The sequence below is a fragment of the Mus pahari genome, chromosome 3, assembly GCF_900095145.1.
Source record: "Mus pahari chromosome 3, PAHARI_EIJ_v1.1, whole genome shotgun sequence".
Classification (NCBI taxonomy): Eukaryota; Metazoa; Chordata; class Mammalia; order Rodentia; family Muridae; genus Mus; species Mus pahari.
Window position 1 is genome coordinate 3,913,525 of NC_034592.1, and position 21,004 is coordinate 3,934,528.

Sequence of the window (21,004 nt, forward strand, 5' to 3'; positions counted from 1 at the left end):
ATAGGGAACTTTCGGGATAGCATTTGTAATGTAAATAAAGAAAATAATAATAAAATAAAATAAAATAAAACTACTTAACATATACAGGGTCAATTAAAAAGGCTATTTTGAATGTATTGTTGATAGTCCTATGAGCTCCCAGCAGAACCTGATAGAGTGTATATAGCTGGCTTCAATACCTGGGAAGAGAGGGATACAAGGAGTCACAGGATCAGACAGAAGAGCCACTGAGATGGTTCTCCATTTGCATTCCATTTTCTAAGGATGACCATCTAAGATGATCGACAATTGGTAATGTGATGGATGGTAACGGTAAAGGGCAGTGACTATTGTACCTGACTCATTTTTCCCTGGTTCCTTGTCTTCTCTGATCCTAATTTTGTACATATATGGGGAAATGGGAACAGAAAATAGGACCAGATGTTCAGATGAGGACATATTCATCTTGCATTTTCATCACACTTCTGTTTATCAACATGATTCTTGGCACCCACTCTGATTTCCCATAATTTATTTTTCACTATAATGTTGGCACAGTAAAGAATCACTCTTGACATTCTTGGTGGTCTGCCTCTAATAATCTTCTGATTACTGCATGATGATTACTCCAGGATGAAACCATTGAAAACAATAAGGGTATTTTATTTTTAAAGAAAGAAATGAAGAATCAATGGAGTCCATAATTTACTTTGAGGCAAATGGTTTGTTATCTTGTGGATATTTTGACTGGCAAGGTGTTAAGCTACTTGTCTGCTAACCGGCAGCCGCCAAGTCATCCGGCTGATTTTTCAGTCCTTTGCTATTCAGCCATCAAGGTTACTTTAGGACAGAGAGTTCTTCCTCGTCTGTTTCAGTCATTTGACATTTACTCTACCAATCATTTGAACCATATCTTTTTAATTATATATTTTCTTTATTTACATTTCAAATGTTATCCCCTCCGAAAAACCCCTATCTCCCCCGCTCCCTGTTCCCCAAGCCACCCACTCCCACTTCCTAGCCCTGATATTCCCCTATACTGGGGCATAGACCCTTCACAGGACCCAACGCCTCTCCTCCCATTGATGACCGACTAGGCCATCCTCTGCTATGTATGTAGCTAGAGCCGTGAATCCCACCATATGTTCTGTTTGTTTGGGAACCACAATTTTTTAAAATGTCAGTTCCTTTTAGCTTGAGAGGTTGAATAATAAGCACTATACACTGAGTAAAGTTAGGAGCTTACGAAATATATTCATGGTAATAATAGCTATCATCATAGAAAGCTAACTATGTACCTGTGTCATTTCAAGCAACTACATATATTTAACGAGTGGGTATTTGCAGTCTCCCAGTGACACTGCAGCTTTTATCTATGTGTGTTTAACAGATAGGAAAACTGAAGTGCTAGAAGATTGAGTAATTTTTCTTTCTTTTTTGCTTTGCTCACACCTAAGTAAGGAACAATATTCAGTTCCTGCAATTGTTTTAAAGACTCTTGTATTTGACTTATATTGAAAAGCAGTATTTTAATATTCATTTAAGAAAAATTCAGAAATACATCAAGATTGATGCCTAAAATCTGAGAAGTAGCCAGAGGTTGTAGGCAGATGTGTGGATTCACATCTTCTGCCTCCTTCCTCTCAGGATGACCAGATGCTGCTGCACACCAGGCTGAAAGAATGAAGCAAAGTCTGGAACGAACAGGACCCTAGTCCCACTGGGAGGAGTGGTGGGGGCTTCTCTGAGAATCTTAATGTCATGGCTCTTTTAGGCGAAGGACTTCTCCAACGATCTATAATGAAACAGCTCTACAATGATCTTAGCTTGTTTGTATTTCTTTATTGAAGTGGGTTTGAGCACATACACTTTATTTGGGGTGAACCAATGTTTTGGGATAGGAATATCTAGGGTGGGAAAAGGCCATTGGCTAAAAGCTAAGGTACTAAGATACTTCATTAGCATGAAGAGACATTCCAGGTGCTGGATTTCTGACTACTGTGACCACTTAGTTGGGGTCGCTTGGTTATGGTTATGTTCTTCAAGGCAGGCATGGAAACAGGGAGGAGGCAAGTTCCATTCCTGCTGGTCTCAAATTTTGAAATTTCTGAGATTTGAACATGCTCTACTTTGCCAGTTCCACCAGTTTCTCTTTTTGGCACAGTCTATGTGCCCCACACTGATAGATCTTTTTTAAAAAAAAATCAGTACTATGATGTTTATATACCATGAAGAAGCTTCGTTTTGCACTTTTGTCATAAACATATACAGAATTCTTTTTATATTTTAGTATAAAAGGTATTTTAGAATAATATTATTTATGTATCATCAAGCATTTAAACTGAAGGCAAATACCATTTACTGACTGTCTTGGTTATTAAGAGACACACCATAGAATTGTTTACATTTGTTCTCTTTATATCAGGGGAAACAAAACTTCTTCCTATTCATCATAGATTTATTGGCTGATGTCCTGAAATTGGGTTCCGCACTCACTGACTCTCCCTGACCTTACTTGCTCTGGATGGTTCCCTTCTTTTCCTGGAGAGTACATCTCTTACTCTCACATTCTGTGTATTCCATTGCTCACTTCTATTCCTACCCCTTGAGAGTATCTTAGATATAACTGACCATGAACATGGTAACCTCTTATGCATGTTCTACAGTACCCAAATCAGGGAGGAAACTGATGCACACAATGGAGTCAGGATGCTGGGCTGATGTTAGACAGAAGATCTATAAGTTCTTAAAGTGCCAGTCCACAGTAGCATTAAGATAAAGGGGCAATGGAAATCTTTTTCTAAAATTCTCCTTTGGGAGTTTCTCTTTCCAAATGGAAAGAAATACCATTAGTTCACCTTGTAGAACATCTTACTGAGGATTTGTTGGCAACCTCAGAAATTAGACACAAATCCTAGCAACTAATATGATAATATGAATTGGGTATTTAACTCCAGAAAAATATAAATAAGAAAATATTAATATGCATGTCATATCGATTCAGTGGTGGATAAGAGTTCATGTAGTGTGTGTGTGTGTGTGTGTGTGTGTGTGTGTGTGTGTGTATGTACGTTTGTGTGTGTATGTGTGTGTAGGCGTGTGTATAGCTAAGTGGTTATTTGAACATGGTGAAATGGAGAATACAACTATGTAGAGGTAGTAAGAATGCACTAGCTGTGTAATATAGAGAAACTATCTGTAACAGTAAAATAAATAAGATCTATATGTATTTTTTATCTAAAAAATAGAGGTTCCGAATTCAGCTGTGTCGCTCATGCCAATTATCTCAGCATTTTAGAAATGGAAGCAGGAGAATCAGGAGTTGAAGGTCACTCTTGGCTATCTAGGAAGTTCTAAGCTTATACCATGAGAAACTGCAGAAATTGTTGTCATTTATCTTTAGACCTTCATTTCTAGTGCATTGTGTATGTTTAACATATTCATGCAATGCTCTAATATAAATGAGAGTAGCACAAATTGCCACCTACACAGTGGTAACTTTATACATGTATTCACAAGGTAATCTTACACACATGTTTACATGGTAACCTTATAAACACACATTCACATAGTAACCTTACACACAATTAATTACTCATGCATTAGTATGGTAACTCTACACAAACACACACACACACACACACACACACACACACACATTTATAGGGTAACCTTACACACACATATTCACAGGGTAATCTTACACACACATTCACATGGTAACCTACTGCTGAAATTTTTAATCTCATTTTGGGGTTTTAACCCATTATTTGATCATTTAGTTTTTGAATAAAGACACACATAACCTTTATGTTTATAATAAGCTTTAATCAGCACAAGAGCTGGGCATATATTTACCCTCTATGGTATTAGAATCCATTTTTTTTATTGATAACTCCAAGTTATTACTTACTATGCTTTATTTGGGCTGTTCCTAACGCTAATTGGACAGCCCTCAGGGCCACATTTTATGACTCACCTAATTTTATGACTCATTTTTTTAACTGCGTCTTGTTCACCATTCCCTTCTTACCCCTGCACTATGATTCTCCTCCCACCCCCAAGGACAAAAAAACCCTAAATCCTGCCTATGTCTCTTCTGCCCAACTATTCATTCGCTATCAACATCTTTATTCACCAATCAAAAATAACTTGGGGGTAAGATCATATAGCATCACTTGGGTCTATGTGGGAACTCTTTCATGTCTGTGGCAACCAGGTTTAATAAACTGGTATTAACATTAAAATACAAACAGCATTAGGCCAACCTATGACAGTAACCTTATACACACACTCACATGGTAAACACACACACACACACACACACACACACACACACACACACATTCAAAAGGCAACCTTACACACATATTCCTGATTCTCATTTTATTGTTGTCTTGCTTGTTTGTTTGATTGTTTGTTTCTTTCTATTTTACAATTTCTTTCCTACCTTCTTCACTTCAAGAATTTCTTGGAAAGAGTGAAATGACCCATTGTTCTTAAAATTTATAAGATTTTCAAAATTGGAATAACACTTTAGAACACTTTCTTCCATCGTTTCTGTAGACATTCTAGTCTTATCTTGAAGACTTTAAACTCTCTTCAAACTGCAGTTGGTCATCAACTGTCCTTTTCCCATGGAGCTGCATCTTAAAGAGCATTATTCATTGCTTTGTCCACACATGTAAAATTTAAGATGTCATTAGTTAATCTCACTGTAGGTGACACATAAACAATGAAATTAGCACTATGTGTGTGTGTGTATGTGTGTCCACACACACATATATGACCATATTATGTTACACCCTTCAAAAAAGTGTGGTGTATATACTCCTTCATTTGTCCTTTGTTGGAAATCTACTCTGCTGTCAGACTTCAATGTCCACAGGAGACTGATTTTAAGACCCTGGTGTATATTGCAAACTCTGTAGATGTTCCAGTCCTCCAGATAAAATGGGTTAGTGTTTCAATATATTCTGTACATCTTGATTGTACATTATATACCATTTTTATCACTACAAATATTTGTACAGTGTACATACCATGTACATGATTATCATACAATATTGTTTAGTGAATAATAACAAAAATATCTGTGTTAACTCAGATGTATTTTCCTAAATGTTTTTTGTCTGAATATTGTTGAATCCACAAGTGCAGGAAGCATGCATATTAAAAGCCAATTTAATTTGGGATTACTACTCATCTCCAAGAAAGATCAGTCTACAGTGATACCTAACTTTGTGAAACAAAATAGGTGACTTTCAACTTTTCATTTCTTTAGAGGTATATATGTACATGTATATACGTACATATTTGCCTGTATATATGTACAAGTGTACATATATGTAACCTGGGTAGAATAGACTTGTCACAGGATATATATAATACAAGCATAAGATAGTTGTGTATATATTATGGTATCATCTTTATCCTAAGTCTCTTTGAAGGCTGGAAAGAATATAATCTGGTGATGAGGTTGCCTGGAGTCTATAATAAGGATAAAAAACAGAAAGCACTCAGCAATTTCTCAAAAAGCAGAATAGAGTTTAGAATCCTTCTTCAGTTTTCCATAAAGCCACGGAAAGATTTCTGGTTTTGTACTCAGAAGTAAAGCCTCCCTCTCTTTACCAAAGATCAAAGTGAGTCTGAGATTCCCACAGTTTCTTAGTGAGCAATACAGCTGGTGAAATTTCTTCCAGGACTCAGCAGCTCATGCTTTATTCTTTCTCCATTTTAAACCTCTCCACACTGTGCTTGTGTGCCCATGTATAATTCAGTGTACAAGACAAAGGATGAATAAAGGTCTTGGTAGAATTAAGTTGAAAATATGTTTTTAAAGGAAAATTATTTTTAAACTCTATGGGGAGAAGAAAATAATACTCACAAATTATTTTGTATTAGAAGTAATAATCCTCAGCAAAGCTGTATATTTTTACCTTATGTAGTCTTAAAAGCGTGTAGTTTCTAGCTGGGCAGTGGTGGTGCACACCTTTAATCCCAGCACTTGGGAGGCAGAGGCAGTCAGGTTTCTGAGTTTGAGGCCAGCCTGGTCTACAAAGTGAGTTCCAGCACAGCCAAGGATACTAAGAGAAACCCTGTCTCGAATAGAACAAAACACACACACACACACACACACACACACACACACACACACACACACACACGAGTGCAGTTTCTACTGACAGATAGTCTGTTTTCAGTTGTCCAGTTTGTGGATTACTTAGTTTTATTATGATTATATCTTCTTTCTTTCATTTTTCTTTTGTTTCCCATGAATCTCTGAAGACTTACTATTCCATAACAACAAGAAGAAATAGAATGTATAAAACATAAATTCAGGACTATTTTTAACTTAAAATTATTTCATTCTACTGCTTCTTCTATGCCAGCACACCTCACACCTGTTTGAACATAGGAAACATAATTTCAATTTTCTCTCTCCTCAGAAGTAATTAAAGTTCTTTCTTTACTGTAATAGTTTAAACTAACTTCTGAACACATTTCCAACCTACATGTGCATCATTGTGCAGCCTGTTGCAGATTTAAAGTGCAAATTGCAATAAAAGCCACAAAGGAGAACATATTTTGTATATTTCAAATAGTATCCTCTAAGGACAAAATCTGATAACTAAAAAATGTTTTATAAGGAACTAAATAATTTTTACTAATATTAAATATAGTATGAAGACAAAAATTCAAGAAAGATTAAAGAACCTGAACTCATTGCATAATCATTGTTCTATGTTTTCATCTTTTTCTCTGAGTTAGCAATGGTTAATTTTAACCTCAAACAATGCTTCCTGACTGAATTTCCCAAAGGGATTCTTGTTTATGAGACAGAGCTTCTCATTAGCCCTGGGGAATTTACAGTCTTCTCATCACCAATATTTTTATTGGATATTTTCTTCATTTACATTTCAAATATTATCCCATTTTCCTATCTCCGACCCAGAAACCTCCTATCCCATCCTCCCTCCCCCTGCTTCTATGAGGGTGTTCCAACACCCCCCACCCACTCCTACCCCCCTGCCCTGTCATTTCCCTACAATGGGAACATACATATTGATCATTCATAGGACCAAGGGCCTCTCCTCCCATTGATGCCCAACAGGCCATTCTCTGCTACATATGCAGCTGGAGTCATGGGTACCCAACTGGGGATCCATCCCATATACAGTCACCAAATCCAGACACTATTTTGAATGCCAAAAATAGCTTGTTGATATGATCCTGATATAGCTGTCTCCTGAGAGGCTCTTCCAGAACCTGACAAATACAGAGGCAGATGCTCGCAGCCATCCATTGAACTGAGCATGAGGTCCCCAGTGAAGGAGTTAGAAATAGGACTGAAGGCACTGAAGGAGTTTACAACCCCATAGGAAGAACAACAACATCAACCAACCAGACCCCCCCCCCCCAGAGCTCCCAGTGACTAAACCACCAACCAATGATCAGTATTTTAAAGCATGGAGCTCATTTTATTTTTTTCATGGTGAGCTTGACATTTTAAATAAGTCAAAGATTCATTTTTAATCATACTTATTGGAAATCACACAAATACACATATTCTCAATTTTTCAGAAGGCATGGCAGACATTGGATGATATCTCAATGCTGTTTGCATTGTCTTTAAATTTAAATATTCATACTACAATATCTTTAGGAAGTAACCCTGCCTCTGAACTCCTTTCTGTTTTCTTCAAATCTATTAGAACAATTATAAATAAGCTAACCTTGGTTCTATTGCTTGAGATCACAGTTCAGTTCATTTAAACAGCCAAGACATGCCTTCTTCCTACTACATTGTGTGGCTGCTCCTTATTTGCCCTGGCAGTGTGACAAATGAGCTGGGGCGTGTACACAAATGACAAGAAGGACAAGATGAGCTTGTGTTCCAGGTGTGGGAAAGTAATGAATGGGTGTTGCCAAGTACACCCAGAAACGAGTTATTCCACTGACACCTTGATCAGAACCTGCTAATAACAGAAGACCTGCTGCAATTTAGGAAAGATTAGTGTGTTGGTTGTAGCTAAAAGAATCTAATTATATTTTATTTCTCCTCTTTGTATAAAAAACAACCAGACCCTTATGCATGAATGGAGAGGATATTTATCGTTTTATTTCAGGTGGGCTCTGCCTAATACTTATGAATTTTGGGAAACATGCTGAAGCTAATTAGTCATGGGGGAAATTAGTCCAAGCAAATTAATCACTGGAATTTACTGTGAAGTTGCTGCATTCTGTGGCTCAGAGATTATACAATAGTTCCTCCCACTTTCTCTTTTCCTATTACAGTAAATTCATCCATGATGTTAATGTACTTCCTACACCCATTTCTTGATACAGTTCCAGCCTATCAACCAGAAAACATTCAGTTTGAGCAAAAACCTCCAAGTGTCTCCATGTTCTCTGCAGGGTAAATTGCAGTGGGTAGAAATACATTCAAAAGCTGCCTATTTTCCTTGCCTGTATACATGCTTCCAGAATTTTAAAGGTTATACTGTTTAGGGACATTTTTGATAGACCTTGAAATCAGATGTGCCAATGACTTTAGTAGTTCTTACATGGTTGTTAAATGTCCCTGAAGGGACTGGAGTCAACACTTTCTGGATTTAGTTAAAAGACCAGACTGTTAGGATACAGAACAAAGTTCAGTGGGAAACAATCATGACCAGGATGAATACAAAAAGGGAAAATACTATATCTGTAAGAGCTTGGAGCAACATGAGACAGTATACTCTCATGTGTCTTTTTTGTGTATATTCTCCCATAAATTCTGTAAGCTTTCATTACAACTTTTCATAAATGAGCCTGAAGTGTCTAGACTTCACAAAACCATGTAGATAGAGAGCAGTCTAATTTTACCTGGTGTTCTAGGCTTCCTCTATGTCTCCATCTTCCCAGGTGCATACTTACACTATATTTCTGTATTTTCAGATGTTCCAGCCATGGTTTGAACAGACAAATGGACTTAAGACAATCCAGATCAAAAATTTCTCCTAGTCATTATTTTCTAACACATAAAAATTATGACAATTATAGCTATATCCAACTACACTCCACATTTATCGTGAAAAAGACCAGGGGAAGAAAGCATTTGTGGTCAGCACAGGAGAGTCTGGGAATTCAAAGTGGACCGTTTTTCAGCATACTTTACTGAGGGATATGAAACTCAGTTTCTCCATGTGTTCATTTTTCAAGGATGAGATGAAGAAATATGTCCTAGTTTGAAACGTGCTAATGTAGACACTCAATGTGGAGTGGTCCTGGCTCCTCCTAGTAAGAGTGACAGCTGTGCATTAGCAGTTATGATCCACTTGTATAAAAATGATAATAGGACACAAGCACATCTTCTATAATGCCCAGTTAAAGGTTTCATCAGTGATATACCAAAATCCACACTGCTCCTGTCCTTTTCCGGAGGACAGATTTTGGAGCACAACTGTGCTAACTCCAGCTCCAGAGAACGCAATGAACTCTTCTGCCCACTGAGGGTCCAGAACACCTGTATCATATGCTCATACAGACACACATAAATAAGAATTTAAAAACTAATAAATCTAAACAGGATTTTAGAAAATGTAGACTCAAATTCAAAAGCCTAACCATGGAGAACTGAATCTTGAACTGAGGGAAGACTCCAGCGTTGACCACCATTTCTCCATCTCCCAGTGACTCTGTCTTCCTATTAGTCACATTCTCAGAATGCCTTTTCCAGAAAACCAAAGGGACTCTCTGAGCTTGCAACAGAGCTCCAAGCATGCTTCCTCTTTCACATCAGAGTTGAGGAAGAATTTCTTTAAGGATATATAGTCATCAAAGCATAACCTCTTGTTACCAAGCACCTTCCTAGATATATGTCTAAGTCTATCTAAGCCCATCTCTGCTGGCAGTGAATTTGTGTGCTGATGCCTGCTTCATTGTAAGGAGGACATGGCAATACTAGCGGTCAGATAGGTCACTTTCCATGCAAACCAAAGGAAAGCTATGTAGAGTTTAATATCAGGGGATTTGTTGCGGTAAATCTCCAATCCAAATAAGCCCTGGCAATGAAAACATAACTCAATTCATATGAACCCATGCTGTGCGCCTAGTTTGTCAGGTGTACCGCTACACTACCATCTTCCACATCACTGAGACCCATTATAACTTGCAGTTTCTCCAGACCATGTGCTTCTGCTTCACTTTTCTTCCTCCTCCTCCTCCTCCCCCTCCTCCTCCTCCTCCCCCTTCCTTCTCCTCTTCTTCTGCTCTCTCTCCACCTTCAGCTCTTCTGCCCAATCATCAGCTCTCCTTTATTTTTACAAATTAAGGTTTACAGGAAATCACCTAAGTGCTGACATCCCCTCACAGGAGAACAGAATTAACATTAAATATAATGAGCCCCAGGGTTATCTGCAGGGATTTGGTGAAATGAACTTTGGGCAACTACCTACAATGCTCCCTATATGTGGCTTATAGTTTGAACTTTAAGAATTATAGGAAGAAGACTGAAATGTAGGGTTTACTATATATGCAAAGTAACTGTCAGATGCATAAAACTAAGTAAATCAGATTTCTGTGTATTTTTCATGTGGTCACTTTGAATAAAATAAACACTTGTTAAATGCATTTAAAAATAATATAATTAACCACTCAGTTATTAGAATTACTTTTTTTGCATGAAAAAATAGGGAGATAACACTGAGGTAGGGAGGGTAGGACAGAGGGATAGAAGAAGAGTTGTTAATATTCATGCAGTCTAAATGAGAAAGGTATATATTAGATAAGCATAGATATTACAAAACACACATGGCCTTCATATATACTTTGGCAAGACACAAGAGATAAAAACATGTTTGCCTTCAGTCTTGCATAAACATTAAGTAGCTAAAAAATTCCTATAAGGAACATTTTGGTCATTAATTGTCAAGGTGTATGATGAGCGTTTGTCCTATTCCCTGTTGGAACAAGTTTCTAGCTTCAGATAATTATACAACAGTTCCAAACTTGCCAAGCTACTGGGCCATCCACCCAGATTCTATCTCTGTGACTGGACTATCCCTGTCTGGACGTTTCTTCCTTGGTTCTTAGTTGTATAACTGAAACATGCTAGTTCCAACTCCATAGCTTTTCCTGACTCATTTCTCCTACAAGGGACTTGACCCTTCACCTCTGACAAGTATATAACCCCCCCCCCATACACTACTAAATTTGGAAACAGTCTTTATTCAGGGGTGTTAGACATTGTTTTGTCTTTCATTTGTTATCTAATTCTACTGACTATAAAAACTGTGATGAAATAAATGCTAGTATCTTCTAAAAACATCTTAGTGATATTTAATAGGATGTATGGTAAGCTTGGAGGAAATGAGTCTACTTGGCTGTAGGTAAAACAGAAAGAATATTCTTCATTACCTTCCTGACTATAGTTCTCAAAGAAAGACAGGAAAAAAATATTTCTGTGTTGTTGCTGGAAGAATGGTCAGATATCATCCTTGCATGGCATTGATGCTGTCTCAGAATCTGGTTCAAAGGCAAAAGATCACCCTGCCATAGAAATTTTACAGAAGTCTACAGATCAAATAGCCATAATTACTTCTTACTGGTTTTTCCATAGAGGAGGAGGTTTTGTTTGAGAAACAGAGATGAAAACACATTAAGTGTTCTGAATTCTCTCTGAAGCTCTGTAAACATCTCTTCTCCTTCCTCTTCTAAGTTCACTTCTCCAGGTTTTATATAATACCCCTATCTAAGTATATAGGTAGATGGACTGCAGACAAAGACAAATGATGAACTGATATACAAACATTCAGATGCCTGATGGGAATCATTCATGCTCTCTGTATGCTTTGGTTTTCCTGTTGTTTTGTCAAGTGACATTCTCAGATATTTCCATAGTATTTATCTCAGGAGAAATATTCAAATATGAAGTGTTTGCTTGAAATAGAGATTCTGTAAGCCTAACTTCAGGATTATGGCACTCTTGGTATCCTAAGGAACATGGTGAATTCACACAGAATGCACTGTCAGCTACTCTGGCATCTACATGGAAAGATGGCTATATAGCACTCATTGTTAAATGAGGACTGTCAAGGAGACAAAAAAAGACTTACAGTCTTAAGTATTGCGAGAATGGAAACTAAATACTTCAAATTCAATAAATCGATTTTCTTTGTTTTTATTAGATATTTTCTTCATTTACAATTCAAATGCTATCCCCAAATCCCTTATGCCCTCCCCCTGCCCTGCTCCCCAATCCACCCACTTCTGCTTCCTGGCCCTGGCATTCCCCTGTACTGGGGCATATAATCTTTGCAAGAGCAAGGGCCTCTCCTCCCAATGATGACTGACTAGGCCATCTTCTGCTACATATGCAGCTAGAGACATGAGCTCTGGGGGTACTGGTTAGTTCATATTGTTGTTCCTCCTATAGGGTTACAGACCCCTTCAACTCCTTGGATCTATTTTCATCTGAAATTCAGAAACTTCAAAATTATCAAATTGTGTGTAAGTCCTGCTTTTTAAAGGAATATTAACAAAGGAGAGTTGTCTAATGACCTGCTGGAACCTGTAAATAGGGCTTTTTAATTTAGTTCAATTCCATTTTTGAGAAAAAAAATTGCTTTCACTCATCTAACTTTTCAGATTTAAAAGGGAGACAGGCAGAAATCGTGGGCTCACAGTGTCCTAGTGAGAAAGTTGTAGAGGAAAGTTGTAGGAGGCCACGGCCCTCCCCTGGGCTACCCGAAGCTGCACCTTAAAAGATGGCACCTGTTGGCTATGGAGCTTGTGGTAAACAAGTCCATATTTGGTGGTGATATGTTCCTGCTCTTCTGGTTGGCTGAGGCCATGTCTCATGAAGTGAAGTGGCCTGCCGCGATTGGAGTGGCTAAGAGTATAAAAGGCCTTGTATCCCGGGGCTTGGGGGAGAGGAAGAGGGAGATGAAGATTGAAGCTTGCTGAATAAACTGCTGTTAGAAGAACTACTGGTTGCATCTTCCTTGCTGATCGAGGGGGCGCACAACAGAAAGGCTTATTTGGTTTACTCTTCCATACCACTGTTCATTGTCAAAGGAAGTCAGAACAGAAACTTAAACAGGTCAGGAAGACAGAAGCCATAGAGGAGTATTTCTTACTGGCTTGTTCTTCATGGCTTGTTCAGTCAGCTTTCGAAAGAACCTGGGACCTGCAGCCTAGATGTGGCCTCAGTCACAATTGGCTGAGCCCTCTCATATCTATCATATCAGTGTGCTATAGGCTTGTCTACAGCCCATCTTAAGGAGGCATTTTCTCAGCTGAGGCTCTCTCTTCTCTAATGACTCTAGCTTGTATTGTTGACATAAAAGTAGCCAGCATAGTAAGCAATGCTTCTGGCACACAGGTTTAAATGCACATATTCAAAAGTTAATTTTAAACTTATTTTGTAGCACATACCATGAACTTGCAGGACATCTAGCAGAAACCTTTTGAATTGTTTCTGCTAAATAAGAACATGGATATTAACTTCCATGCTCATTTGGGGACTCGTTATACCAGGAAAAGATGCTTAGAAATAAAAATGTTCTTCTGGGCATGGTGGCACTGGCCTTTAATCCTAACACTTGAGAGACAAATTCAGGTAGATCTCTGTGAGATCAAATCCAGCAAGGTCTAAATAATGAATTACAGATCATTCAGTGCTAGAGAGAGAGAAAGAGAGAGAGAGAGAGAGAGAGAGAGAGAGAGAGAGAGAGAGAGAGACCCTGTCAAAAACAAACATGTCTCTTAGACAAGCAATCTGCTTGCAGACTGTGGTGTTCTGAGGATAATCTATTCCACTATTCCAGTGTGACCAGTTTTATCATTTCTGAATAAAGTAGATGACAGCAGTCAGGTTGATCAGAGCAGTTTTTGCTAAAGTACAGCTGATATTAATATAAATTAATTGTGAATCTAAGTGATTAAAGAAGCTTCCCCTTGTGATGAGAAATACATTTGTATTCTGCTTTATCTGCATGCTAATGTATACATTGAATTGATGCATTAGTTACTGCACAGAACTCAACCTCTTCACTGACAAATATATGAGTGCTGGAGAGGGAGTTGGGTGGTCACATGTTTCCCTTTACATGTTTACCTTTACCCTATACACCATCTTTAAAAAGTGGAGCTTGGAGCTGTGCTTGGACTCCCAGCCCTAAGGAAGCAGAGGCCACAGTGGATCCTGAATTTTCCCAGCCCTACAGCTGAGCTTCCATGTCAAGTTTCTGGTCTGTGAGAGACTCTATTTCAAAATTAGGTAAATGGCACCAGAATACCCAAAGTTGTCTACCTGCCCCATGCTTATACGCAGACATGCACACATAAAGTTAGATGGACACCCAGTATGGGTACTTTTGAATTTGAGACAAATGAGAAATCATCACAAATAATAATGGAGCTGAGTGAAAAAATAAAAAAAGTCAATATTCAAAAATAACAACAACAAAAAGTGCTGAGTAAAAGACATTATCTGTTCTTCAAAATCCACAAGGGGATAGATTACAACAAAACCTAGTGTACCAAAATATGAAAATAATGACTAATGTTTCATTTTGGTTTCTAAGCCACTTTTCTTATATTCCCTTTATCTCCTGGTATCTCAGCTATCATCAGTGTCACTACAATTCTGCTCAACTTTTCTTCTACTGTTTTGTTTTTCCTTTATTTTCAAGTATCATATGGTTTTTTCTTTTCCAGGTGTGTACAAGGATGGACAGGAAATCGATGCCACATCAGGTCTAACCTTTCTACCGGGCGTTTTGTGCATAATCAGAATTGTAGGTAACATTATAATTAAACAAACAGCTTGGGATCTTTAATTTTTTTGAATCATGAACATCTTTTTTTGCTCGTTTGAAATTCTAGACATATGGGCTCTGCTGGGTATCGGATCTGGGTTCCTTCTGACTCATATTGCAGTGGCCATCTTGTGTTGCCTTGGCATCAGAAGACGACCAATGAGGTAAGTCACGCCTTCCAGCTCTGAAAGGAATGTGAACAGCAGGAACATTCCTGAAACATTACCCCTGCCCTCCTTTCACACTTCCTTATGGAAGAAGTTCTTATATTTCTGTACTTTGAGGCTTCTTTTCTTACTTACAATAAGAAAAATAGGACATCATTCAAACCTCAAAATATCTAATTATGTTGTATCATGATGGTATCCAGAGATGGTCTCAGATCTGAAGAGATCCCTTTCTAGCTTACACAGAGAGACTATCTTCTCAGTGCCTAAGTTTCAGGCCAAAACTTCCATCCTCCAAGCAACAGAACATAGACCAGAGGCTACAATCTGCTGGACTGAAAAGCTGGATTCAAACCTAACTTAGAGCTTCTTCCAATGCACAGAGCTGTTAAAAACACTTTGAGTTTGCAATGCAGGGCACATTTCCCCATCTCTGGGGTAAACTACAGGTCACACAAATAGTAAAAGGAGCTGACTTCCAGAAACTCCTCAAGATAAGGACTTCCCTAAGAGGGCATGACATTTTAAAAGATACATCATGTTCTGTATGCCTGACTTAGTCATCACTTAGACATGTGACACCAGTATATCCCAGGGGAATGAATGACAAAATATTTTCCTTAAATTATTCCTTTGACTTGCTTGATGAGACCCTCTTAAGTTCTCCAACTCTAATCATAAACTCCAATCATATCAGTTAGCAAATATTCATCTCCATGTCATGAATTAAGGGGACTATGTTTTAAAATACGGTATGCACTATGAAAAAAAAAAAGTACATTTTAAACGTAGTCCCACCAATAGGTTTGTATTCATGAAGCAATTTTCAATTGTTTTCTGTGCTCTAAAAATGAACTGGGCAATATTTGTAGACAGGTATTAATATGGAGAAGTTTAGACTTAAAAGAGCTTTTAACATAAAGGACGATACAGCCTCACAAGCACTAAGAGTGACATTGGTTGTGTGTATAAATACATATGTAAATAATACGTTGAGACTCTCCAGTTGTGTCTATGTGGTGGTAGTGTCAAGCCTGGTAAACTAGAAGCCTGAACAGCTGGGTGGCAAACTGGGATTTCAAGTCAGGGTTGAAGGCACAGTCTTGAATCCACAATCCATAATTCAGGCCAACAGGTTGGAAACTCTGGTTTTCCAAGTTGGCTTAAGAGAGGTGTTGTCCTCCTCCTCCCCCTTCTCTTCCTCCCCTCCCCTCCCCTTTCTCCTCCTCCCCCTCCTCCTCCTCCTCCTTCTCCTCCTCCTCCTTCTCCTCCTCCTCCTCCTCCTCCTCCTTCTCCTCCTCCTCCTTCTCCTCTTTCTCCTCCTCTCTTCTTCATAGTCTTGAGAAAGTTCAGTCTCTATCTTTGAGGGCTACCCACACCGTGGGTAAGTAAGTTAAAAAGAAAGTTCCTTTATTTAAACGAAAGCAAACCCACTTAAAGTCAATTGAACTGTATTTTGGCCGTGTTTAAACAAATGCTTTCATAGAAACATCTAGGTCATTTTTTTAAGCAAATGACTGGCAGTACATGACCACAGTGACACATGAAGCTAACAACTGTAGTGCATAAAGCAGTTGTCACTTAGCACAGTCCTAAATTCTCACCTTCTCCAGATCATGTCAGTCTACAATTTGAGGCTACTTAAAAATTTTTCGAGTAGATTTTGGTGGCCCTATGCCATAGTATGACAGTCACCTGTCTTTTCCTTGCCTGTTTTTGTATGTTTTGTGGTGTGTGTGTGTGTGTGTGTGTATCTTCATATGGGAATGTGTACATGTGTGTACAGATATATGCATCTGTGTAAATGACATAAGTCTGTTTTGGATGCTTTCTTCAATTGTTCTCTGCCTCATTATTGGGATTGCATCTCTCACTGAACCTGGGCTTAACTTACAGTTTTAAGTGACTCTGACTGCTGTCTCCCCACATATCATACCAGTCATTTCATATAAGGATTAACAACATATGCTTAATTGCCCAGTATCTTACATGGGTACTGGGATCTGAACTCTGGTCCTTAAGCTTGCACCAAGGCACTCCACTGACTTAGCCACACACCCCCTTCATTACTATTTGGCTTTGAGTTTCTCATCCCCCCTTTTCATTTGTTTTTCACCTCCATCATTTGTTAAAGCCAACTTATATTTTCTGACCTAACTTATTTTAATTTTCCCTCTATTTTTAAAAGGCATTTAGTATGTAAAAAGTATCATTAAAAAATCACTTCTGTACACAGATGAAAGCCAAATATCTGGTTATGGAGGCCATAAACAGAAAAAAAATCCACAAACAAACAAACAAACAAAAAACCCAACATAACTGAGTTATAGTAACCCTCAGGCAGTAGAAAGCACCTTCCTACCTCCCATAGAATGATTAGTCTCCTAAGACCCAGCTTCTGTCTCTAACATGAAAACAAATCTAACAAAAAAGGATGGTGCTGTTTCAGATCTAAATTCAGAGATTCACCATCCCCCTTCTCCCCCCCCAACTGGAGGCCAGGCTTAGATGTTAAGGCTACACCAAGAAAGGGCTAGGGATAGGTGGTGGTTGCTATGGCTGCAAAGAAGATTCAGTTCAGTGTTAAACAGGAAAAACAGACACAAAGTTATGGCCGTGATATGTGATAATGGGTTGAGATCTGAAAGGTGGACAGGGAAGAAAGGTAGTTGAGAGAATTTGGAGGAAGTGAAAGATTTAATCAATCAGATTGCCAAATATAATGGAAAAGCATATTCAAGGTAGTTTTTTCTTTTGTTCCTTTGTTTGTGGCTATCTTTGTGACACACCAGATTTTGCACATTCTAGGGTTTAGCCATTCCCCAACTCTTTTTGTGTTTGGTTTCTTCCTGCTTTTAATTTTTTTAAAATTCCCATTCAAAGTAGAAAGTTTGCTTAGCTTATGTTGGCATCACTCCCCTCTTCCAGACTGCCTTCCTGATCCTTGATTAAACAAGTTACACCCTAGTATCTTCCTTTCCACTTTCAGGTCACATGTATTTTGTATGTCTACTTTTCCCCCAAAGCATAGATTTTCTCATACCCTGGGCATCAGCCCCTTTCTGGCTTTTGGTTTCATGGTGTCTAAACAAAATTACTCCCACATAAATAAAACACACATGAAAATTAGAAGCTTTTTCTTATGAGAAAGGACATAATGGTGTTTGACTTTTTGAGCCTGGGTTACTTCACTTATTCAACTGCCTTGAATGGTAGAGTAGGCATGTCCTTCTTCCTTCAGGGCTCCATGTGCATCCTTCCAGAAGCTGGGCACTGGGTTGAAAAAGATGACCTCTCCTGATAGAGCAGGGCCACCCTCTATATTGGAGTATCTACATTCCTGTGCAAGAACCTTCAAGCAAGTCCTTCTGTCTTTTTTTCCAATTTCCCATTCTCTTCCTTGTCTGTATGTTCCCTATTTCTGATTTCCAAAACTTACCCCAGACTCTCAGGGGATGGACTTTGCCTTTAGCAATCCTTCCTTCACCCATGTAAGACATTTGACTGGCTTGATCTTATGCAGGTATGATCCTTTCAACCACAGCTTTTGTGGGTTTTGTTTTCAATGCTATGGCATGTCTCAAGAAGACTGTCACAACAGTCACGTACTACCCATACTTAGTTCAATCTTCCAGTCCTGCTATCAGAATGACTAGTAAATCTTGTGTGGAGAAATATGACATAAACAACAAACTGGGTACCAACTGAGCACTCCACAGTCTCTTACTCTCTGCATTTTTATTAGTTGCATATCTTTGCATTAATTGTCATCTAATTTAAAAGGAAACTACTCTGATGAAGACTGAAAGCTGCTATAATGTATGGGTTAATATATGAGTACTTAGGGAAGTTTAGGGGCAGTTTAATACCAAATTAAATACCAAAGCAATAGTAGTAGATTCTGCTCTAGGGTTTGTGACCTAAACTCAACCAAGGGTTTGGGTCTACTTAGCAGTGTTCTGTCTTAATTGCCTTAAATGTGGTTGACAGTGCCTGTCCTTAGCATCTTAAGCCATCAGAAAACAAAAGCACATTTCTAAGGTTGACTCCCTTGATGTTACTGGTCAATGGGAACTCAATGTACCCCAATATAAGCTATATTATTTTGTCTTAATTACCCACCAGAACTTATAAGTAGGGTTGTAGTGTTGAAGACACCATATACTTACTTGAGTCATAGGAAGTAAATAAATAAAGCTGGAACTGACATGGAAGGTTCATTCTTACTGGCTCATTTTCATAATACTGGAAGATGCTATTCACAACAATAATAGGGAATAAAAATATTCGATAGCTTTGACTACCCATGATCCATTTCAATTACAATAACTAACATCCAATTAAGATATGATCCTTGGATGAATAGGTCCATTTTCTTATTGGATTTAAGGCTTGTTCCACAACACCTTATCTTTTGAGACAAGATCTCTTACTTACCCTGTGTCTCATCAATTCAGATAGGGTGGCTATCCAACAAGCACTAGGAATCCATCTATCTTCTACCCATCTTTTATGTGGGAATTAGGAACCTGAACTCAGATATTCACGTTGGCATGACAGGCACCTTAACAATTTAGACATGACTCCAAGTCCTCATAAAATTATTAAGAAACCTCTACATCTCTGACCCATAATTGTTCCTGTCTGAAAAAATTACAGGGATGGAAATTGAGAGAAGCCTGAGGAAAAGAAGGTCCAGAGACAGGCCCAAAGTGGAATCTAGCTCAAGGGGAGGTCCCAAGGCCTGACACTATTACTGAGGCTATGGAGCACTCACAGAAAGGGACCTAGCATGCCCTCTGATGCAACAAGCAGCTGAAAGAGTCAGATGCAGATTTGAACCCAACCAATGGGCAGAAGCTGCTGACTCCTGTTGTTGAATTAGGGAAGACTGAAAGAAGCTGAGGAGAAGGGTGATCCTGTAGGAGTTCCAGCAGTATCAATTAACCTGGACCCCTGAGATCTCAAACACTGAACCACCAACCAGGCAGCATACAACCGTTGATATGAAGTCCCCAACACACATACAGTTTAGGACTTCCTGCTCTGTGTTCATTCAGAGATGGTATACCTAACCTTCAAGAGACTGGAGGCCCCAGGGAGTTTAGAGGTTAGGTAGGGTCGGGTGTGGGGGTTTCCATGTGGAGACAGGGTGGGGTGGGGTGGAGGTATAGGACGTGGAGCAGACAGAGGGTGGATGGGGGGCAGGGAATGGAATATGGAGTGTAAAAAATAAATTAAAAATAAAATTAAATTAAAAAAGAAACCTCTATAATATCTAATATTTTATATATTACACTTGTAAAAATAAAAAAATTTAGGTACTAACTTAAAATATAAAGAGGGCAATTAAGGAGCGAGAAATAGCTCACACAGAAGCATGTTTGCCATACAAGCTTGGGCATCTGAGCTTGATTCCCAGAACACACATTAAAAACCCCACTATGACAGATAGTCTGTGCAGTCTTAGAGCTGGAGAGCCAAGGCCAACTAGACCCTTAAGCTCCCTGTCCAGTCATCATTGCCCATGTGGCAGGTTTGGACTAGTGGCAGAGATAAGCTACTCAATACTATTTGGTTTTGGTGTCATGCCAATATGGTCTTTTATCTTGTCAATATTAGTCACTCAAGACACTGTCCTCTACTATTCTGTTATAGAACTCATTAAATTGTTTTGTAACAATTATTTCCACATTATAGCCCATGTATTTATGTTCTAGCACATATCAATGCATGCATAAATGGTACCCAATATGTGATAAAAGATAATTGCTTATACTTTATTAAGTAATAGCACCACTACCTTAAACAATAAAATAAAACCCTAGATTCAAACAAAGATATTCTTATAAAATTTCACAACGGTTTTTTTTTTTTTGCCCTAAAGTCATCTGAAATATCTTGACAAAAAATGATTAAGTAAAATAACAGTGGCTTAATTGAAAGTAGTGCCAAAATCTAGTGTATACAAAAATTAATTTGAACAAGAAAGTATCACCCTCTACAGGTAAACCTTGATTTAAGATTTTTATTAGATGTTATAAGGAGAACCTG

At 38.4% G+C, this 21,004-nt stretch overlaps 1 protein-coding gene across 1 annotated transcript in view; it reads left to right on the forward strand.

Moving 5' to 3' along the window:
- Nucleotides 1-21,004, forward strand: part of Malrd1 (MAM and LDL receptor class A domain containing 1) — a 658,259-nt gene that overhangs the window by 612,693 nt on the left and 24,562 nt on the right. The window contains exons 36-37 of the mRNA XM_021195116.1: nt 14,683-14,762; nt 14,851-14,947. Of these exons, the coding sequence (XP_021050775.1) occupies nt 14,683-14,762; nt 14,851-14,947 (177 nt within the window). The remainder of the gene's footprint in view (nt 1-14,682; nt 14,763-14,850; nt 14,948-21,004) is intronic.